General features: G+C 38.3%; 2 protein-coding genes across 3 annotated transcripts in view; one reads left to right on the plus strand and one right to left on the minus strand.

Moving 5' to 3' along the window:
• The window catches only part of nrip2 (nuclear receptor interacting protein 2), a 50,191-nt gene extending 45,310 nt beyond the window's left edge, over nucleotides 1-4,881 (plus strand). For both annotated transcript variants that reach the window (XM_082510716.1, XM_082510717.1), the window contains exon 6: nucleotides 1,584-4,881. In XM_082510716.1, the coding sequence (XP_082366842.1) occupies nucleotides 1,584-1,700 (117 nt within the window). In that variant the 3' untranslated portion in view covers nucleotides 1,701-4,881. The remainder of the gene's footprint in view (nucleotides 1-1,583) is intronic.
• Nucleotides 4,882-7,638: 2,757 nt separating this feature from the next.
• Nucleotides 7,639-23,151, minus strand: LOC309691701 (nesprin-1-like). The gene is made up of 3 exons (XM_082509574.1): nucleotides 22,998-23,151; nucleotides 8,329-8,493; nucleotides 7,639-8,251 (listed from the first exon to the last, which is right to left on the minus strand). The coding sequence occupies exons 1-3, from the start codon at nucleotides 23,007-23,009 to the stop codon at nucleotides 8,084-8,086; spliced, it is 345 nt and encodes a 114-aa protein (XP_082365700.1). The 5' UTR covers nucleotides 23,010-23,151; the 3' UTR covers nucleotides 7,639-8,083.
• Nucleotides 23,152-23,610: the final 459 nt, after the last annotated feature.

Genomic DNA, 23,610 nt, shown 5'->3' on the forward strand with positions numbered 1-23,610 from the left:
GCTGGCAGTTTGAGAGCAGTCCTTCGTTTATTTCAGCTTTACATAATCAGGCAACTAGTTATCTCCTGGAAGATCTAATTAAAGTGAGACTTCAGGGTGTGAAAAGAACATGAGCTCCTATTTTGTAGATCAGCCCTGAAGGACTGTGTGAGGTAAGATGAACATTTTAGCTCCGAGCTCATTCCGGTGTTTAGCTTTCCCTGCAAATATTCATAAGCAGTGTTAGTAATTGTGATTAATGACCTGCACCAGCACAAATGTAATATAAAAGCTGCTTAACAGAAGGACGAAGAATAAAACATCCCTGCTTTCATAAATCAATGTTCCAAGTCTTTTTGTTTTCGTAGAGAAAGTGTTAGACTGCACTTTAAATTTCAATTCATTATCATTCATTTTTCAACTTGTATGACATAATCAAGTTCAATGATAGGGAGGCTTTATGGTCAACCAACAACAGAAGAATCAGAAAAATGAAGCAAATTACTCAATAAAAACACAACAAAATGAATGGATATTTATGGTATAATTCCCATTACACCGTATAAAGTTCGATACTGGATTAATGCAGATCTCACTACCAGCTTGTTAACCTTTCCTTTCACGCTTGCTGCTATCTTTATGTCACAAATCACCCCTGACATTTGTCTCCACCCACTCAATGGAGCTAATCATGCCGAAAATACGGGGGCCTGTTTCAGAAACGTTCCACAGGTTGCCCTCCAGGTCTATTTTTGACTTAAGTCATATCAAAGATGGAGTAAATCTGTGCCCAAAATGCAGCTTCCTGGTTTACTTTCAGCTGAATTTCATTTGTTGAACCCAGTAATAGCCAATACATTCTCATCGAAGGGGTGTCACATGATGCCACTTTGCCTTTTTGTGCCTTGGTCACTAGAGAAAAAAGTATATTCCCTGACCAGTTGGCGAGTGGTTGCAAAAACAGTGCTGTGTCGAAGACCTTATGATTACTGCTGCTGCAACCAAGACATTTAAAAAGGTGCAACTTTTACTTTAGAGATGGCAAGTAGTTGCAGACAAGCCTGTATCTTCCATGTGACCTACAGGCTGCAGCATTCTGTTAGGAACCAAAGCAATTAATGAGATTTCTTTTTATGCAGCACTCTGTACCTCTTTGTGACCAGTTTCACCTAGCAACTGCTGGCAACCTCCAGCAACGACTTGTCAACTGGTTGGGGAATAAGCATTGTTTCCATAGTGACCAGTGGTTGCCATGGGGTTCCAAACTTGTTTCTAAGACTCACAGCTCTGGCTTTGAGTTCAGAAGCCACAACACCGACTTTGCTTCTGATCAGAAGAAAACTGGCGTATAGGGAGAGGGAAGGGACCTACAGCTGCTTTTTTCAGAAGCTGATTATTTTGGATATGAATCATGCAAAACTACTCTAGCAGAATTTAAGAATACACACAATTTTCCATCTTAGATTATTAAATTGAAATATATCTGGAGGTATTAAGTGCAATAAACTATCCAACTTTTCATGTGTGTTGTGAAACAAGATTGGCCACCTGTGGTTAAATATTTAGCGTACTAATTATGTCTCCCCATGTGACTCCTCTCATAGTGCTGTTTGGATCTGAGCAGTCGGGTCCTGAAGCTGCAGGGCTGCGGTGAGGATCTGCCCTTCCTGAACCCCTTGACCGACAGCCAGTGCCAACACGACACCAACGAGAACCTGTGAGATCGACTCCGCAGCAGGGACCACGTCCTCCTAAAGCCTATTCGGTTGCAGCAATGCGGCACGATGCTGTTCATGTCTGGGCTGTGGGGTCACCGTGTCTCTCACTGCCAGAACATGGATGAGCATTCGCATCAGTCGTGCTTGAGTTTACATCTTTGTGTTGGTAGAATTAAGACATTCACCATGATTATCTCTTATATAAAACTAGTCTAGTAAACAGAGGAAAATCCAGTCTTGTAAGTTTAATCATTCTTTGTGATTAGACTATATATTCAAACCAATTTGTCTGCTGAGCTGTTCAAATACGCCAATGCACTAAAAGGGAAAACCATAATAATCCTTAAAGTGATTTTTTGTGGAATATTTTGTGATTTAACTGTAAAAATACTTTGAGTCATAGAGTGAATGAAAAACAAGTTAATTGTGAAGTTAAACAACTTCACTTAAGATATTCTTAAAGGAATAATTTTATATTTCGAAATGTTTAGCAACAACATTAGCCTATCAGCACCATTAAAACTCACTATTTAACATATTACAGCTAATTTCTGAAGACCATACGAACACTAAATGTACAAAATAAAAGTTGTACGTAATATAAAGGCTGACAAAAACGAATATAAGCATATTAAAGTTTTTTAAAGCTTTTTATAGATGAAACCAGATTGCTCATTCAACCTAACTTTCTTCTAGCAAATACTTTAGCAACTGATCCAAAACATTAGTCATACTCTAGTATTTATCAACTATGTGTGTTGACCATTTATTTGAAAAGCTATTAAGACTGATCCACTTAGACAGGCGTCCACCGCTTACACCATCTGTGACGTTTAGCTAGAAACATCAAACCATTCTTTCATTTTCCAATAAATTTGGCAAAATAATGATTGTGTTTTTCAACCACTCCAAGTTTTAGCTCTTTATACATAAGTTTCAGTTTATAAAGTTAATGTTTATTTTAAAGTTGTTGTTTTTTTTTAGTTCAATTCTTTACCTAAATATTTGATTTAATATCAGTAACTTTACCTGGTTATGTATAACTTAAAGCTATTGGCTTTGAATTGCTATGAATCTGTTTCAGGTATTATCAATTTATTTTATCAGTTTTGCTAACAAATAATCACAGTTGTGCACAAAAACAGTATTTCCATTGTTTGTTATCTTAACTGTCTGCAAATGCAAAAAACATAGTATACCGAACAGTTTCTGATGCATAAACAGCAATTAAACAGCATAATATTTTTCCCCAAATCCTCCTCCAGCAAAACTTTCACCTACGAGGGGAAAACCCCTGCTCCCTCAGTGATATAATAATTTCCGTGTATCTACCTAAATTGAATGGTTACTGAACCATAGTCATTCAAAAGACACAAAGAGTTTGACATGTTCAAGAGATATAGTCATAGAAAACTGAGAAATACAAACTGATTATTTCATGTTAATCTCAAAATTTTCAAATTTTAGGAAACAAAAGTAAAAAATGAAAATGTGGGAATTTTGCATATTATGTCACATTTATCCTCAACTGTAATAATTACATAAATGCTTTATTTCCACTCTTTAGCCATTTTTAACCTGTTATTCCACAGCTGTAGCTACATAGTTTTCCTCCATCTATCCCTAACTTGTACCCATCTGTTTGCTCATTATTTTTAACTAACAGTTTCTAATAGTTACGCATGTATTCAGCAAAGTGCACATTTATTTCCACTTATTTTTAATCTTTATCTGCACTCCTTAAACTCTATTGGATGATATAGCTTTATTCTTTCAGATGGTCCTGTGTGTAAGAAGAGCGTCAAGCTAACAAACGTCCACTCCTATCTTACCTCGTACCCCTGGAATCAGTGGATTTAACATATTGCCTTAACATGTTCATTAGTGAGGCTTTAATTGGTGCTGGAAGGCTTCTTTTTCTCACCTTTGGACCAAGCCAGGCTGGATTTTGTAAATCAACATTTCCTGCCTTATATTTATCAGACAGAGCGGTGTCAGACTTCTCGCTGTCATCAGTATGCTGTATGAAGCTGTATTAAGCACATTTCCCAAACTACATTTAAGACACGACACGCCTCATATAAAACAAAGAGAGTCTTCAAGCTATTTCCTGAGTGTTAAAAGAAAATGTTGAGAAGCTTAGGATTCTAGTGTAATTAAGTGTGGATCAGGCTACCTCCTTAAAAGACACGGACCGGTTCTCATAGAGAATTTCAAGAGATCCAAGGAAACATTTCTTAAGTAGATATATTTAGCTTTGTAAAGTCCCTTCATTCTTTTTTTTCCCTCATAAAGAGACTGATTTGGTTATGTTTTCCAAGAGCACACTTTCCAGCCCATCACGATGGCCTAGACTGAGTTATGGTAGTTCCCTATAAATCCCCTCATATAAAAATAGACTTAAGGCCAGCCGGTTAAATATATCAAGAGTCAGAAATATCAAAACATTCCATCTGCATGACTTTGTAAAGTTCTGCCTTTGTATAAGTCTGCATGTTTATGTACTAGTCTGATTGTGTCATGTTGAAAGTCTGAAGGGGCTGGATGTGTGTGTTATAAGCACAGCAGGGTTTTCTGCCATCTTATAACAGCAGCTCCACGTGGGAAAAAAGTGGAACAGGTCCCATCATCCCCAAACTGGTACAGCGAGCTCCGGTCAGAACAAGCTGCCAAAAGCCGACCCCCGCTGCCTTCCCTTTCTGACTCTTTCAGGAGATTTTAACCACTCGGCTAAGGCTGCACTTGTGCCAAGGCACCTCTTCAAGCTTATCTTCATTTAGGCAACTGATCTTCTTTGTGTATTTGCCACCATTTTTTGGCTGATGTTATTCACTCTTGATGCCTCATGTTTGCTGATTTGCCTCCCCACTACAGTGCCACCTGCCTCTCTTGTATGTGTTTTCATAGTGTGGAGAGTAAGGAAGCTGCCTCAGATGTGCTCACCGAAAGCACCATCATGCTCTGCTTTAACAACACTCGAGCTGCGCCACGCTTTTTGACCGTGCTACAGCAACCATCTAGCCTATTCTTGGTGGTCAGATTGGAAATATTTGTTTCTCTTTGTTGTATTAGTGACCTTCCTATGACGTGTGAGAGGAATCGATGTATGACAGAAATTTATTTTTGGTGTTTTTCTTCTTCTGGACAGTATTTTCTCTGCCTAATAAAGTATGTATTCTGGCTAGCTTGGCATTCATAATTTTATGACAAGGAGACACAACACAGAGGAGTGATGAGCCTATTTGGAAAAAAATCTCAGCAGACTGGCTGTGGGAGGACTCCACTAGACAGACCAGCCTGAACACTGATTCCCATGTTCTGCAGTAGCTAGACACCCATGTATGTGCCCTTCACTGCTACATCTTGCTAAATAAAGAAGCATGTCATGTTAGAATAGAGGAAGCAGATGTTCCCACAGCACCAGGGGCCTTTGACAGTTGATTGGCCTGAGCATTGAAGGTTCCCATCTTGCTGCACTGCCCTTTTTTTCCATGACAGAGACCCAAGCCAATTCCCATTGAATATGTAGTAAGATCAAGTCCTTTTAGCTCTATAGCACAAGACAAAAACATTTCAAGTGTTTTTAAAGAAAACCAGAAGAAAGACAGAAGTCTTTATATCTGAACTGAGAGCTGTGTCTCTGATGTTTTATAGATAATTGTTTCTTTTAGAAATTCTTTCAAAGGAACACACCAATAACCAATCTTTTACAGTAAATTACATCTAAGCATGATTAAAATCACAGAATGATTAAATGTGTTAACATGTTAATGTGTTTTTTATATGCTATATACAGTAGCTATCAAATGTATACCATAGGCCAAGTCAGATATATATATGTAATATAACGTGGAGTGGAAAACAAATTTGCCACTTCCTCATTTCTTAATTTGTTGCACATTTGTCACACTTTTGGGAAAATATTCTGTGGAGTGAAGAGACAAAAGCTGGACTCTTTTGAAAAGGTCCTACTACATTGGGAGTAAAACTAACACAACACTTCATAAAATGAACATCATAGGAACAGTCAAACATGGTCTGGACTTGAGTTTGATTGAGATGCTTTGGCATGACCTTAAAAAGGCTGTTTATGCTCATAAACCCTCCAATGTGGCTGAATTAAAAAAGGTTCTGCATTGAAGAGTGGGCTAAAATTCATCCACAGTCATCTCAAACATGGCGGTTGTAATGTAATGGTCTGGGGCTGCTTTGCTGCTTCAGGACGACTTGCTGTAATTGAACCATCCATTCTGCTCTCTACCAGAAATATATCCTGAAGATTAAGCTCACTTGGGTAGACCAAGTCCATGTCAGAATGGCTCAAAAACAAAATGAAGGTTTTGGAGTGACCAACACCAATGAAATAGCAGATAGGCTGGCCTTTTATTTCATTTAAGAATAAAACGAGGAGCTCGATCATTCAGAAAAGCTTCGTAGTAGAGCCGCTACTCCTCTACATGGAAAGAAGCCAGCTAAGATGGTTCAGGCCTCTGACTAGGAAGCCTGCTGGGTGTTTTGAACACGTACTACTGGGAGAAGGGCTATACTCAGGACATACTGGGAAGATTATATCTCTCAGCTGGCTTGGGAATGCCTTGGTGTTTCCCCGAAGGAGCTGGAGGAGGTGATCAGGAAGGTGAACTGTGACCAGACCAGATACACAGCAGATAATGGTTGGATGGGTGATGGATGTTAATGAGGTTGTGTTGTGGGGCAGGTCTACATGTGCCTTGGAATTTATTGTTGCAACACACAAATCATGAGCACATTACTCTAAAAATACTTTGTAGACTCTCATTGACCAACATGGAGGCAAATTTTATATCCTTAAAAGTATGGACCATGTAAGGAGAAGAGAAACTGTTGTTAAAGGCCCTCAGCCTGAACGTACTCATGCTAACATGCTGGTACAGGAAGTTGCATATAACTTGGCCTTACTCTTTAGACTGTTGAATCTGAGCCAAACCCTTTTCTAGACTGCGTGAAAGTATCTGATAAGGCCATGGGACAAGCTACATGCTAGTGGAGCTTACTCCAAAGAAAAGAAAAAAAGCTTGGTCCCTCCGTCTGATGATACAATTAAAAGAAGAGCTGATAACATGTCAGATATCACAGACGTTTTTTTGTTTCACAGGTGTGCCTGTGGGTTCATCTCGTCCTATTTAGTCACACACAAACAGAAGAGGAGAAGCATTCAAAGTCATTGCATAGCTGAGTGTAATAAAAACTTCCTAAATGTTAATGCAGCTAAAGCTTTGTCTTCAATGACAGTTTTTGGTTTTAACTAAATAGCTTTTGATTCATGCCCTGATGAATCTCTCCTTATATATTTTTTCTTACAGATGAAGCACAGGGTTCCAAATATGGACTATCTCTGTCTTCCTCTAGAAAAAGAGGTAGATGCAGAAAGAGAACTGATAGAAAGAGGCTACGGAGGGAGCCTCAGGGCCAGCTGCAGGCAAGCAGCTGAGGGCTGGTGCAGGGACTGATGGCCTCCAGTAGCACTGTGAGGGAGTCTTTTTTGACAAGCATATGTCCTTCAGTGTCCATATTAAACAAATATGTAGGACAGATTTTTTACATTTGTGCAACAGCTCTAAAATGAGAACCATCCTATCTCACACTCAGAAAAATAAAGGTGCCAACTGGAACCAAAAGTGGTTCTTTAGACTGATGCCATAGAAGAACCCTTTTTGGTGCCACAAAGAACCTTTCAAACAATGGTTCTTTGAAGAACCATTTCTTTCAGTGGTTCATTGAAGAACCTTTAAAGGTGCCCCAAAGAACCATCAAGAAATGGTTCTTTGGGGCACCTTTAATGGTTTTTCAAAGAACCTTTTTAAAAATGGTTCTTTAAAAGAACCATTTTAAATCTTTCAAAATAAAATGCATCATAAATTGAATTTGAGTAGGGTAAAAATAAATACGAGCACAGCATAGACATATATTAATGGTTTATTGTCATTTTGTAGTTACCAAAAGACAAAAAGGCATTTTAACCCTCAGCACAACATCACTACTAATACATGTCACATATTAGTGTTTTAAACAGTAATAATTAAATATATTTGCTATACTATAAATAAATATATATAAATACTATAGCTACAGATAACACAACAAATAATACATGTATTGTTTAATTAATAAAACATCAGAAAGTGATAAAACACATTAGAAATAGCAATAGCTTCATAACAGACCAATAAATCAACACATTTTCATCAGCAGATATTTGCATGTTCAGTAAAAACATTTCAACAACAAGTTTATGATTAAAATGATCAATGAACTTCAGCCTTACGCTATGTAATGTACTTTTCATGTTGTACTCATGGTCCTTTGTTAGTCCAGTTTAGGACAATGTCTCTGACGTATGTTTCATATCAAATATATGTCATATCAAAACAAGCCCACACCTGCAGTTGTTTCAGTTTTTCACTGGTGTTTCCTGTCAGCTGGTCAAACTCACTCAGGCGGACATCCATATCAGCCAACCAAACGACAAGCTCCTCCCTTTGTGCTTCAAATCCCTCCCACTCTGAGACAAGGAGCTGAAAGAGAGAGAAAAGAGTCAATTATAAAGAAGAGAGAAAAGTGAAACCCTCCTCAGAAGGTCTGACTCTCATACCTGCAGTTGACCTGTGATGGACTCCAGTTTGGCGTTCACGTCATCCCTCGTCGATGCCAACAGCCGAGTCTGCAGGGTGCCCTGGAAGAGCTGAGTTAATGTTCGACTCCTCCTGGTCAGGCTCTCCAGCTGGATGACCCGAGGTCTCCCCTCTCGCCGCTGCCTCTGAACACACAAACACAAATTGCATCTGAAGCAGGAGGTGCAGATTTTTTTTGCTATTCTTTTCTAAATCCAGGCTAGATCACGTGGAGGTATTTGGAAAATTGTTTTGGCCAGTGGACGACTGTTGTCTTGCAGAAAGTCAAATCAATCAAACAAATGCTATACACAATCAATTCACAAGAACACATTGTAAAAAATAAGTCCAGTTCTTGCCTGATTTCAAGTGAAATCTGCATCAAAACAGGGTAAAATGAGTGTTTGCAGCAAATGTGAGCACAAAGCCTCACTTTGTACAAGCCTGCTATTACAGTTCTCCTCTATGCAGACGACTTTCCTGTTTTCAAGGCACAACTTGGATCTGCTGTACGAATCTTATGGATACACACTAAATGAAATAATAGTGTGCATGACTCCAGATTCTGATCCCTCATCCTAATATGGTCCCAACATAGCAACAGCAATAATGCAAATGTTGAGGCTTCAAAATACAAAGTCCATAAACCAATGGCTGACATGGGTTTTATCATAAGGATGATAAATATACAGATTTCAGTCTGTCTTAGAGATTTGATGTTCATTTACCTGCAGATGCACTATCACTTAAACCCCCACGGATCGCCATTTGGCGTTTTCTACCTTTAAAACCCGGAGAGCAGCCAAATGGCTTTTAGCTAGGCTTTAGCTTCAGCCAAGTGGAAGCTAAATTGGCTAGTCATTCATATGTAAATTGGGTCGTTATCTGGGAATTCTGGAGGGAGGGGAGTGGGGGTGTGTGATTGAGGGCGTGGGGGAGCTGCTAAAAGCTGTGCACTTCCTTTTGTGTTTCATCTTGATGCATTCTCAATCATCCAGGGAAATAAATCTCCAAAAGTCACCAACTTGGAGTGTTTCAGTTTGCCATCTTAGGGAGAAATCAACACACATGGGTGTATGTCCTTTGTTGCTGAGATTTATTGATAAAAACAGTACAAAAAAACCAACCATTTGTACACATATTTACAAATGGCCTGCTGAGTGGTGCATGGAGCATGTTCATTGGTTCATGGACCTCCCTGAACTAATGGCATTTATTGCAATTGTCATCTTGCGGGGGATTAACAGGGTTCCATCTCTAAATGACTGCTGGTGGGCAAACCTGGGAAACCCACAGATAATTGGAACTATGGCACGAAACCGCTTCCAAGACATCATGCAACACCTACGCTTTGATGACAAGTCCACCCGCAGTGACCGAGCAAAGACTGATAAGTTCGCTGCAATTTCCAGTGTGTGGGGATCATTTGTCACCAACTGCATCACGTGCTACAACCCTGGTCTACATATCACCGTTGATGAACAGCTTTTCCCATCAAAGAAAAGCCTTCAGTTGATCCAAAATGCTGCAGCTAGAGTACTAACAAGACTGGAAAGAGAGAGCATATTTCTCCCAATAACGTCTTTTCTTCATTCTCCCTTTATTGTTCATGTTCCCTGTTAAACCTAGAATCGAATGTAACCCTCTACTGTACACATTTTAATAGTACATACTAAAAATTACTTAACATCATTTACTGACTCGCTTTGGGCCATTTTATTGACAAAAACCAATTTTATATTTCAGACACCCCCTCCCCAAAATATTTTTGTTGCCTAGGGGCAACATTGTGCAATACAAGAAAATGATCAGTTCAACAAATTTTCTTCCCACTAAGGCCAAAACACTTACTCACAGTGGGTCATATGATTGTTGGGTTTTCTCTGTTTTCTTTGTATTATTGCAGGGTCTTTACTTTACAATATAAAGTGCCTTGAGGCAACTGTTGTTTTGATTTGGCGCTCTATAAATAAAACTGAATTGAATTGGACTCTGGTGTTAGTTTCCTGGTCTTTGTGCACCCACTGTTGAAGGCAAGTGTCAAGTGAAATCCTTATTTTTGCATCTATCCCTTTGGTATAACTAAAAAACAAAGACCCACAATGCTGCGTGTTACAGATGTCAATGTGACAAGCACAGGAAAAAACTGCATCATGTAAAAGAAACTAATGGCACCTGGGAAACCTAGAGGTGCACAGCCCAGAAAATCTGTCAAAACACTGTTTTTGTTCAGGGACACATCTGCATTAGGCGGGTGCCTCATTTCTGGCTGTTTTCTCACAAAGCAAACTGCATTGATATTGTGAGAGCTGTCACACGAAGCGTAACAAAAATAAAGCTTTGTGTGACAGCTCCTTGCTCCGCTAAGCCGGGGAACACGGTTGGGGAAAGGACATTACAGGAACACAAAATTACTACGAACCTTAAAGAAAACCTCCCTCAGTCCACCCCCTCCCCTGTTTTGAGTCAGTTTTCACACCACATCCTGTCAACACTGAGCTGCTAACACCTCCAGTAGGAAAGTACCAGAAGTCAAGTATTGTTACCGAAAAGGCAATGCAGTGTCTCAGTTGCAGCAGATGCTTTGAACATAAACCACAAACTGATCACTGGCTCATGGTAGAGAGGACACATCAAAGGGTCTGCTCTGACTTTATGTTCTTTAAGATAAGCTTTATGCATCGGTGACTCTGCCAGCAGCAGAAGTGCTGCATAAAACAATGTCTCATCTTCCCATACAATATGCATATTTACCATTCAGAGGGCAGCTTTCAACTGGGGATTACAGCAGAGGGGGTGCACCAATCTACACAAGAGAATGACTAATATAAATCTCCACCCAGAGGGCTGAAAGCACGCATATAATAACACGGTGTTTCAAAGTGATTGCTCGCTATTCATCACCAGTGAATTCTCCGAGGCTCTAAAGCCATCATAAACTTACAGTAACTACTCTTTTAGCTCACCCACCTCTGTAATTGCTTTGATAGAAAATTACTGGAAAGTGAGCTCAGGTGTAGGATCAGCACACATACAGTAACAACAGATAAATCTTGGCCTCTGCCGGCCTCCAGCAATAACTGCAGAGATGTGATTAAACAGATAAACCAAGTTTAACCACTGGTCCTTTCAAGATTATAGACTTAAATGATGAGACTTCTAACGTTACTTATTCTGGAAACACCACAGTGAATCAAATAAAAACTGCAATCAGGCCTTTGTAATTGACAATGAGTCTTTCACATCACTGTGGAGGAATTTTGTCCTGCTTTTCTTTAAAGAATAGTTTTAATTCAGCTACTGTTACGGGCCTGTCTGTATTTTGAATCAAGGTGTCTGGATTTTGCTCCATATGTGTGTTCTGTGCCTTTAAGTGTCTGTGCAGGTCCTCTTTCTGATTGGAGAGCTGGTAGCTGCTGATTGGTTCCCATTATCAAGTGGCCGGTTTAAAAACCCTCTCCAACAGCTGTTCCCTTGGCAGCAACAGCAGACCTGCCCGTGGCATCCAAACTCTCAGTGACAAATTTTTGCATGTGTCTCCTGTACCGGGACGTAACAGCTACACTGGAGGGTTTTCCAGCAAGAACAGTCTGTTTTGTCATGCCAAAACATCTCAATCAGGTTTAAGTTTGGAGTTGACCACTCCAAAACCTTCATTTTGTTTTTGAGCCATTCAGACATAGACGTGGTCCACCCAAGTGAGCTTAAGCTTCACAAAACAAACTGATGGTTGAACATGCTCCTTCAGGATTTTCTGGTAGAGAGCAGAATTGATGGTTCCATCAATTTCAGCAAGTCATTCTGAAGCAGCAAAGCAGCCCCAGACCATCACACTGCCACCACAATCTTTGACTGTTGCTGTGATGTTCTTTTGATCAAATACTGTTAGTTTAATGTCACATGTAACAGGACACCAACCTTCTAAAAAGTTCACCTTTTGTCTCATCAGTCCACAGAATATTTCCCCAAAAGTCTTGGGGATCATCAAGATGTTTTTTTGGAAAATGAAAGATTAGCTTCTCTGTTCTTTTGAGTCAGCGGTGGTTTTCTCCTTGAACTCTCCCATGGATGCCATTTTTGCCCAGTCTCTGTCTTATTGTTAAATCATGAACTGAAACAAGTGAGGCCTGGAGTTCTTTAGATGTTGTTCTGGGTTCTTTAGTGACCTCTTCTTTAGTAGGCCAGCCACTCCTGGGAAGGTTCACCACTGTTCCAAGTTTTCTACATCTGCAGATGTTGACTCTCAGCGTGGTTCATTGGAGTCACAAATCCTTAGAAATGTCTTTGTAATCCTTTCTACAGTGATGGAGGTCAGTGACTTTGTTTCTCATCTTTAGATCATGGCATGATGTGTTGCTTTTTGAGCTCTTTTAGTCTACTTCACTTTGTCAGACAGGTTGTATTTAATGATTTCTTGATGCAACAGGTCTGGCAGTAATCAGGCCTGGATGTGGCTGAACTAAACAGAACTCAGCTTTCTGAAAATGTGGCTAATCACATTTGATTATTTGTTAAACAAGCAGAAACAAATACTTTTTCACATACGATTGAAGAATAGGTTTAGATAACTTTTTTCAAGTATTACATTAAAAAAATTAAAACATTAATAAAATAAAAAATTAAATTTGAAAACTGCACTTTGTATCTTTGCCTAAAATTTAAAATTGTTTTTGATGGTGTGAATCATGTGTGACAAATATGCAAAAAAGTAAAAAAGTAAAAAAAAAAAAAAAACAAGGAAAGGAAAATATAAATGTTTTCAGAAGCGAATCAATATACATGTAGAGCAGTAGGTATTCAGTGCAACAGGTCTCACCTGGGGTGTGGGGTTTGGGCCATTAACAGAAAAAATAATGATGGAAAATGCTCGTTATCCCTTCCTGTTAGTGCATAATTAGTCATTAGCCAGAGTAATCTGGACCTTAGAAAGGAGGCGGATGAATTGAATTGATTTAAGTTTTTTGTTTGTGCTCATGTACTGTTCAAGAACTTGTAGAAAGCACTTAAATCATTAATCGGGTATTGATAAATGAACTAATCAAGTTGAAAAACTCTTATTGACATGCACTGGCAGTCACACAGGCGTAGAGACTGGTCAGCCACCCGTTGCCACCCATCCGCTTTTTAAGTCCGATGTCATTAGCTGTTTCCGTCAAAACTCCTAATACTGTGGCATCACTGAGAGTTAAAGCTGTCTAAATTTTTTCATTAAATTTTTAATAAAATGATCAGTGTGGCTGCTCTCTCCTAGGTGTAACAATAAAGTTTAACATGCAGGAATCCATGAAAAACAGGATTTATGAAGTTTAATGGAGTAAAAAGTTAGCAGGGAGTTAGCTCGCTAGTTTCCATCTAAAGATGACATACCATGTTCTGACTGAAGGATTTCTGGAAAACTTGCGTGGCAGGAAAAACATGCTGAAAACAGACCAAACTTCAGTCCGGAGATAATCCACTGTGGAATTATATAGTATTATATAGCTTTTTAGCATTATACTTTTTAGCATTGTACTATTTAAACATTATACTTTTAAGCAGGCCCCTGTGTGACCTTAGGAGCAAGAATAGTTGAAGTAACATCACAGGAAAAAGATGCATAAGTGAGATACTAAGAAATATACAGAAGTTACGGGGGGGCAAAAGGGCAGCGTTAAGAACAGTCGAACACCTTGGATAAGTATACACTAGAAAAGCAGAACTAAGGAGGAGAGCGTAAACTCCCGGCGCAACACACTTGACACCAAAAAGCGCACACTCATGACACTTGACATGACCCGCGCGCGCGCACACACACACACACACACACACACACACACACACACACACTGCAGATAGAAACATGTACATCATACACACACATAAACAATTAAGACATGCATTTAAGAAAGGGGTTAAAGATGCAAGACCTTTATTTTATTATTTTATTTTATTTTTTGTTTCACACATGGTACATCAGCAATGCATTCCCATACACAACCTTCCTTTCAATTAAAGTAACACTGTTTCCATGCATGAAAAGGAGCAGGAAGAAGAATAAATTCTTATTGATACCTGCCCCCTATCTGTGATAATATAAGTAGGCAACCAAAATTACACTATGAAAATTTTCTGCACATAACAAAACCAAACAAAACAAAGCAAACAGAAAAATATACTCAACAATGAGCAATACCACTAAATATCAAACTGAAAGGATCATTTTTCTACAATTAAATTCTATTCTTTTCAACTTCTTCATATTGGTTTATCATTTTATTCTTATAGTAGATTTTAAATTGAGAAACATTTATACAACACTTAAGATGATCATTGAGAGAATTCCAGTTTCTTATGCTTATGACTGTTGGACACATTTGCCTTTGTGTGGTTCGAGCAAACCGATGCTTAAAATAAAACTTCCTTCTGCCGTCTCCATTTTCTGAACACAATACAAATAAACTTTGTAACTTAAGAGGTAGTGTTTTGTTTTTCGCCCTAAACATAATAGTTAAAGTCTGTAATTTTACTATGTCTTAATAATTTCGATTTTATAAACAAATTATTAGTGTGTTCTCTATATTTAACATTATGCATAATTCAACGCGCTCTCTTCTGTAACAAATGTAATGGTTTCATATTAGTCACACATGTATTCCCCCATACTTCAACACAATAGCTCAGATAGGGTAGAAACAATGAAAAATATAATATTCTTATTGTCTTGTAATCTAATATATATCTTACATTACCCAGGATATAAATACTTTTAGCCAACTTTTTTTTAACATGTTCAATATGAGATTTCCATGTTAACTTTCCATGTCATCCACTATTACACCCAGAAAACAGAATTCTGTCACTCTTTCAATTAACACTCCCTCTATAGAGAATACTATCTCTTCCTCCCTTACACGGTTTCCGAACATTATAAACTTTGTTTTTTCAAATTTAGCGATAACTTATTTACATCAAACCATTTTTAATTTTTTTTCATTTCAATAACCATAACTTTAGCCAATTCTTTCAAGTTTTCTCCGGAACAATAAAAATTTGTATTGTCTGCAAACAAAACAAAATGTAACATTTTTGACACATCACAAATGTCGTTTATATATAAATTAAAAAGTTTTGGTCCTAAAACAGAACCTTGAGGGACCCCACCTTTTATTTTCATTCTATCAGATGAATTGCCTAAACACTGCACATACTGAAACCTATTATCTAAATAACTGCTTAACCAGTTCAATACTATTCCTCTCACACCATAAGTACTTAAATTAGAAATCAAGATGGAGTGTTGCAGAGTGTCAAAAGCTTTTTTTAAAAAAATCAATGAATACCCTATAGTATATTTATTATGTGTTGCTGATGAAATGCCTTCAATAGTAGTCATTAATGCTATTGCTGTTGATCTGTTCCATCGAAATCCGTAATGACTTTCACTTAACAGTTGATGTTTTTCAATGAAACTATCAAATCTTTGTGCAAAGAGTTTTTCAAGCACTTTAGAAAACTGTGATAGCAATGATACTGGTCTATAATTATTAAAACTATGTCTGTCTCCTGATTTATAAAGGGGGACAACTTTTGCCACTGTCATTCAGTCAGGAAATACACCTGAATAAAATGAGAGATTAAAAATATAACAGAGAGGTTTGATTATACAATCCAAGATCTTTTTTACAATGACCATGTCTAACCCATCACAGTCAGTGGATGTCTTGTTTTTAGATTTTGCTACAATAGCTATGATTTCTTTTTCAGTAATTTCCCCTAAAAACATAGACTGTACCACTCTGCTATCTCCTTTCTCCTAAATAGGTAGGTTAGGTTGCCATGGTCACCTGTAGTTTGCACAGAAGACGATCGTTAGTGAAACTGTGACGCAAAGTAGAGACAGAGGCCGTTTGCTTTCAAAATAAAAGTTGCATCTTTAGCATTGTATTGGTTGCAGCAGTAAGGCAGATCTTTTACAATGAAGGCGACTGTTTTGTTGTGTTATAGTGTAAGGTTATCGAAACAATGCCAGGGTGAAGCCATGCTACCATTACAGTCAAAGCGTGTGACTTATCTTTTGCCCAGACATGGTATCGAGTTGTTTTTATCTCATATAAACACACTTTTTGATTTCTGCTCCTCTTCACATGATTAGAAACTGGAAGGTTAGAGTGGGCAGGAGGGCTTTGCTTTTGTCGCAGACCTTTGATAAAGGCTGACAGCCCACTCCTCTAGCCAGACCATCATCCTCATCACAGACTGTTCACTCCCACACCAGCAGCAAGACTACTGCAGAAAAGAAAACATTATTTACTTTGCCTGCCACTAGAAATAGCTTTCTCCATCATGTTTCCCTCATCTCTATCAATAGCATCTCTTCCCGCTTTATATCATCCCCTCCATCTGGTGAGGGGATGAAAACACATCCCTGCAGGCTCTAGTAGCACAGCAGGAATGACCCACAAGTATTTACTTCACAGAGCAAAGCAGGGATGTTAATCAAACCAAGTCATCAGTGGTGAGGCAGCATGTTCTGTAAATCCAAATCCACAGAGTGGGAGATTCTCCAGAGTATTTCAAACAAGACCGATGATTAAACTACCAGAAAATTAAAATGCAAACCGAGAAACATTTAACAATTTTCCAAGATAAAGGGTATATGATTTGGGTAAATAAAAAAGAAATACCCAGCAAAAGTCAAGTAAGTATACACAAATGCATATGGTTCTGCAAAAGAACAATTCCTCTTTTTCTGTCAGGGGACCACCTCAGACAGGACTCCGATTGGGGTTAAATACCTGCGAACCTCCATCGAATCTGAAGAAGCTCATTGGATAAAAGGGGAAACATCTTCACAAACATAAAAGAAGTCCAGTTGCCTCCAATGACAGCACTTGATGGTAGTCGTTTTGCAGCACACAGACAACAACTACCATCAACCTGATGTGATGAAAATACTTTTGTTTGTTTGTTTTTTTACACCAAAATCAGTTTATTTCAGTGAATTCTACTTAAATCTGCTTCTCTACAGAATTGTGTGAAATCTTGATGAACAAACTTATGATACTGAACAGCTTCAAACCGAATTAATGCCTGACCCCATGCCAGAAACTCAAATATTAGCTGTCTCATCAGTTAATTTCACATTAATCCCCTCTGCCACATTATTCCTTCAAAAGTGGTAAAACATTTTATTAGAAATATTGTGACCACCTAGGAAGCTAAGTGCTTGTGTATTTCCAGACTCATAGATGACTGTCTGCTCCTGATATAAGGCATATCTGATATGTGAACATTAAATTTGCCATTCGGTCTTTGCATTCTTCAGTGGTAACTCTGTGCAACATACAGTAGCTGTTAATTTACATTAATCTACATGTTAATCTGAACCTTTTTTTTGTTCACGTGGACTTGATGAAAGGGGGGAGTTGCTAAGTTATCTAGCATCTTTGTTACCAAGCTGCATTCATTGAGTTTACAGGTGCAATGCAGAGACATACATATCTGCTAATCAGGGCTGAGTAAAAGACTAATCAAATATTAGAATTTGACTTACCAAAATTGAAGAAAAAACTTTGATGATCTGTACCACACAGCAAACCATATTCTTTGTCAGATGAGGCATTAAGAATGTTCCAAATGGCTCCAAAAGCACAGACATAGTGAGGAGGTCCAGTTTAATGACTCGAAGCAGTGGATGAGGCATACCAGACACCGACATCCTTGACTCAATTATTCAGTTGGATAGGTTAGGGAAAAAAAGTTCACCCCACTCAGAGTTGTTATAAATGTGGAAACTATCCAGAAAGGCCACCCTGCAGTTTCTGAACTCTTTTTCAGTTCTGTCACGCCTTGATTTGGACATAAGGTAGAACTGGAATTTACTAGCTAATGCTAGCCCCAACTAGCTAGCTTGGTTAGTAAAGGGCATCTTTTGCAGAAATGTGATCACTAACCACGCAATGTTAACTTGTTTGCCATAGTAGATGTGTGACAATCAGGGTGACAGTGTACAATCAGGTGAATTAGAACCCAGTCACACAGGCCTCCCACAGGGCAGTTTCAGGAAAAGTGATTTCCAAATGATTTATAAACCATGCCAACAGACTTGTCAGTGACCCTCTGGTAATCACTGCCGCTAGGGAAAAACCTATATTCCTCAGGTGTTTGGCAAATGTTTCTTGGAAATTGCTTGTTTTTCTCTGTCAACTGGTAAAAACTTCTTTGTGTCACTGTTTTTGTCACTAGAACATTGCTACGGTTGTAGTTTGAATGAAAGTGACGGACTTCTCTACAAACACTGTACAGATACTTCCCAAGCTGTACTGAAACTGTTAAATATGCAACACAAACTGGAAATGGGGAAGGTTTGCCTTTTCCGGCTGTAGCGCTGATGTAAAACAATAGTTTGCGTCGTACATTGTCATGTTGAATTGCCGCTTGGCTTCTAGCTACCAAGGATTTGTAGACATGCATGTAAAATAGAAGGAAGCAATGGAGGATTTTGGTGAAGTACATTTTTGCAACTGATTTGAGCAAAAGTCAGCAAGCTCCAGGAACCACTTGACTTGTTGGCTCAGGAGTACACATTTTCCCCCAGCAACCAGAGGTTGTATTATGATATGGCTGACAAGACTAAGTTTGGCAAGAAAAAAATGGCTCAAAATGTACAATAAACAAAACAAAAAACCCCAAAACAGGAGAATTGACCCCTTACCATGTTTTTGATTGGCCTGACACTGAACAAGACAAAATAGCTTATATCTTTTACTAAAATTATACCACCTATAATGCACAATTTGAAGCCCTAATGAAGTTTACCCTCTACTCTTAAGTTAGATTTAGCTACCAAATTTATCTCATGCACAGGTGTTATGTTAGCTATGTATACTAAAACAATTTTTAGCACTGGGCTGCAAACATGCTGAAATCTGCTCATCATTACAGAGCACAAAACAGATTTGTACATTTTTCAGGTGCACTTTACATGCTGACATGTTAATGCTATCGTCCTTGTATTAGCATGTCAATCAGTCACGTCCACTAATAAAAATCAGAGATGCATTTAAAGTGTCAGATTTAGTAGTTTTATAATTGATTGTAAAATTTGGGTTTTGCTATTTAGGTTTTAAATTTTGTTCAACATGCTAATGCAAGAATGTTAAACAAGCTAGGATGCTAACACAAGTTGCCCAAAGTAGAGTAAAACCATTTATTCTTAAACTATCAAAACCATGTAAAGTAATACGTCGTTTTAAATAAATCTGTACCTATCCAGAATAGTTTTATAGTTATATTTAGTATATTTTTTATACTTGCTATATTACTAAAGTAAACGTGTTTTATTATATATTTTATGTATTGGTGCAAAGAATTACAAGTAAAGTTTAATTGTTATTTTAAAGATGTTGAAATGAGGCATTACATTTTTTTTAATGTTACATTCTCTTTGTTCATAAAAGTATGAAAAAATTATAAAATAATAATAATAATAACAATAAGACCCTCTGACTGGAGATTGTGTACAAAGTTAATTATGTAGAATATTTATTTATGACATAAAATCCTTTTTAAAGTACCAGCATTCTCTCTTAACTTCCACTGTCACAATGACTGCATTTTCAGAAAGGCACTCCAACATAAATTCCCTCCAGAAAAATTGTCTTTCTTTTCTTTTCACCCTCAAAGTGACACTGAATCAAAAATAAGCATTATCCTGTCACATCTGCAGCACATTGTTCCAATGATCAAAACGCTGTTAGCAAGAGTGGCTATAAAATTCATTGCATAAAAATCCAACACTTGCACGATATTGCACAATAAGACACCATGTAAGATTGCAATCCCCTGTGTCTACTGAGATAACTCCCCTAATTTTTAAAACTCCTGTTGTTCACTGAAACAAAGAAATGTTGTGGAATTAAGTCAGAAGTGGGCTGTTAATCACAAGTGTGGTTACCATCAGTGGCTTGGGGCTGTTGATGGGACGTGGCAGAGCTTATGTTAAGTGCTCTCACTCTTTGAGTGGTTAAGCTTATCAAGATTATCCATCTACCCATCCATCCATCTTCTTTCATTGATCCAATTCAGTCAAATCGAAAATAACTTTGGTGAGATAAATGCAGTGGAGTGAAAATATATCTCAGAAATGTTGTGTACTCGAAGTATAAAGTGGCATTCAAACTACCCAAAGCTTGCACCTTGAGTAAAGTAAACAATATCACCTGAATTGCATTTCGGCTGTTCTTGTGATTTTCTTCACCTCCTGCGGGGCTCCACAGTCTGAAGATGAGCTGGGCTTTCAAAGCCAGCCTCTGCATAATTATCCTCATGTATTCCTGCAAACACGGCCGTCCCAACCATTTGTGACTCATCAGCATTGTATTCAAGCCGTACGAGACGTGTAAATAGGATCTCTGGGAGCGCATTAATCAGCAGTCGTCTCAGCCTGTTTCAGCCTCGGTTATGCAATCAAGTATAATAGCTGCACTCATTTTACTGAATTCATTTTCAGCACATTCAGGTAAAGTTCAGCAAGTGCAGCAAATCAGACCCTGTGGTCAGAAAGAGTTTTCACTGACTAGAATCCTAACTGTTTCGTAAATGGCAGGAATTATCAGAAACCTGTAAAACATATTTAAATTCTAAATAAAGGCATATTAAGATGCTAAAACATAGGGTCTATTTTAAAGCAGTAATTCGAACATTTGCTTGTCACAAATTCAATATGAACTCCCAAGGTTTGGGTGAAAGAAAGAAAATTAAAAGGCATGGCTTGTTACTGCAGAGCTTTTGTACTGAGAAAAACCAGTACGTTTACCTAATTGTGGTTATTGTAAATACGGTAAATATCAGCTTTATCAGCAAAATAAATTACCTAGGTTAAAGATGTCCTCGTGTAAATTGGGAATTATTTTGAGGATTCTGTTTTTTTTCTGGTTTTTGATTCTAATCTAATCACAGAATCATATCGTGGTTTCAGAAATCAAATAAAGACTTGATCCAATGAGTAGCAAAGCTTTACAGACAGATTACACAAAAACTTCAGACTTGCATTTGCATGCGCAAAGGGAATTAAGTGTCTCCATTTCTTTAAAACTGTGAGAGATGGCATTGGCTTTGGTGACAGCAGTGTCTTAAACCTGCGTTGTTTTTAATGTCAGCAGGAGGCGACTCCTCTGGTCTCAAAAAGAAGAAAATTGTTTACCGAAGTCAAGTCCAGTGGTTGTTTCACTGAAAGTCTTTTTGCATCCAAGACTTTCACCTCCTGTGTGTCGTTAAAAAGAATGGCAGGTTTAAAAGAGTCAGGTTTCGGCTTCACCTTTCTATGCTGAGGAGATAGTAACATAAATTATTAGAATCCTGGACCATATATATATATTAGGGGTGCAACGATACACAAAATTCACGGTTCGGTTCGATACTTTGGTGTCACGGTTCGATATTTTTTCGATACAAAAAAATGTTCATGCATTTTTAATTTGTCATTTATTAAAATTATAAATATATATTTTAACTCAAAAGTACAGTTTTTAAATTTAACCCAAACCCTTGTGCGCGTTTTTTATTTTGACAGCGAATGCGCACCTGCGGACCACTTATGTGCACCCCTGGTTATTTAGCTCGTCATATTGCAGCCACAGAAATTCTTTTGTCCATGAAACCATAAAGCTGCACTTTCTTTTTGCCTTATAGTCTCATTTGTCATAACTTCTCCGTTTTGTGGTAAGCTTTTCTTTGGCTGTCACTTCTTCACCCCGACCTGTCTTATTTGGCTCAGCAGAACTAAAATATATATACTGCTACTTTTACACACGCACTCACATAAGCTCAGCGATTCTCTGCGCGATCAACCTTTCACATGTTTAAGCTTGCTGCGGGAGATTTCACTTGTCATGTTTGCATAGTAAGCTAACAATTAATAAGACGATGTCAGAGGAATTGGTGCACAAATTATCATCACTCACAGATCAGTGCTGTCATTGCAAAGTGAAAGCAAAAAAACAAGCGCAAATTCAAACGCGATTTCAATATGTCACATATTGACAGTGGCTCACCGATGCCAATGACATAATTACCCAGCTACATTTCTGAAAGAATGCAAAAGCATTGACATATATTTTTCCTACAATAGCCCGACGGGCAGGGCAGAGATTTTTGTAGCCCGACTGGAAAGATCGCTAGCTCCGGGACGTTGGGCTAGCGATTTTGCAAGCCCTGTATCTGATTGAGGAATCACTCATCTTTGGAAAAGAGAGTTTATTACAGAGAAATGGCTCTTTCCAAAATAAAAGCTATACTATCCGCTTCTTCTGGGCTATATTCTCAGCAGCATGAGGAGAATCATGTGCTAACAGCTGTCTAAATGACTCGGCTAAAGTTAGTAGCATGCTTGTTGTTTTTGTCTTTGCACTAGGATGATGTCGGCGTAAATGTGCAGTCATATTCGTTGTGTTCCCACTAGTGCTTTCAGGTTAATCTCGTTGAAATGACCTTAACGCCACAACACGGCAAATCTCCGTTAACGAGCTACCGCCGATCGCCCCGTGCGTGGGGCTAGACGGCCAACACGTTAACGAGCTAACTGCGCTAACACACTAGTTCACACCAATGTAATTAAGCATTGCATGGCACATCCAACATACTGTTTTACTTTAGTCCATGACTCGCTTACCTTCAGGGTCATACGTCACATGAAAACCAAAATAATTCCAAACGCCAGATCTGAATGAGGGTGGGGGAGGTCCATCTTGCAAGGAGAGCTTAACTTCTGTCTCGCTAGCTTGCCCTGCGCTCTTCCTCCTGACTATGCTGTCTGTGTTGAGCGCACGCAGATTCACTGAGCGCTCAACACAGACAGCATCGTCAGAAGGAAAGTTGATAAAATAAATTACAAATGTTGTATTGTTCGATACATATGCGTACCGAACCGAAAGCACTGTATCGAACGGTTCAATATCGATACGAATATCGTTGCATATATATATATATATATATATATATATATATATATATATATATATATATATATATATATGACAATTAACTGTTTGAGTAGATTTTTAATCAAAAATGCCAAACACATACCACCTGAAACTCGCGAAAAAGGGACGATCTGCTGAATACCTTTATATGAAAGTAATTTCATGTAAATAACCAGCAGTTGCAGCTCTGTCCAACTTTCAGAGAATATTTGCCTATAAATGAGCAAAATTTGTAGTAAACTGTGGTTATTTTTAGCAGGAATTGGTCTCCATCAGCGGAGTTGACCTTGTGGGAACAGAGAC

This window comes from Aulonocara stuartgranti, assembly GCF_965226115.1.
Source record: "Aulonocara stuartgranti genome assembly, chromosome: 17".
In the NCBI taxonomy this organism is placed as follows: Eukaryota; Metazoa; Chordata; class Actinopteri; order Cichliformes; family Cichlidae; genus Aulonocara; species Aulonocara stuartgranti.

Bases quoted from the DNA above. Each gene is read 5' to 3' on its own strand.
- LOC309691701 (XM_082509574.1), bottom strand. The intron at 8,252-8,328 runs GTATGAGAGTCA...TCTCTCTTTCAG, and splicing joins CCATCACAGGTCAACTGCAG to CTCCTTGTCTCAGAGTGGGA.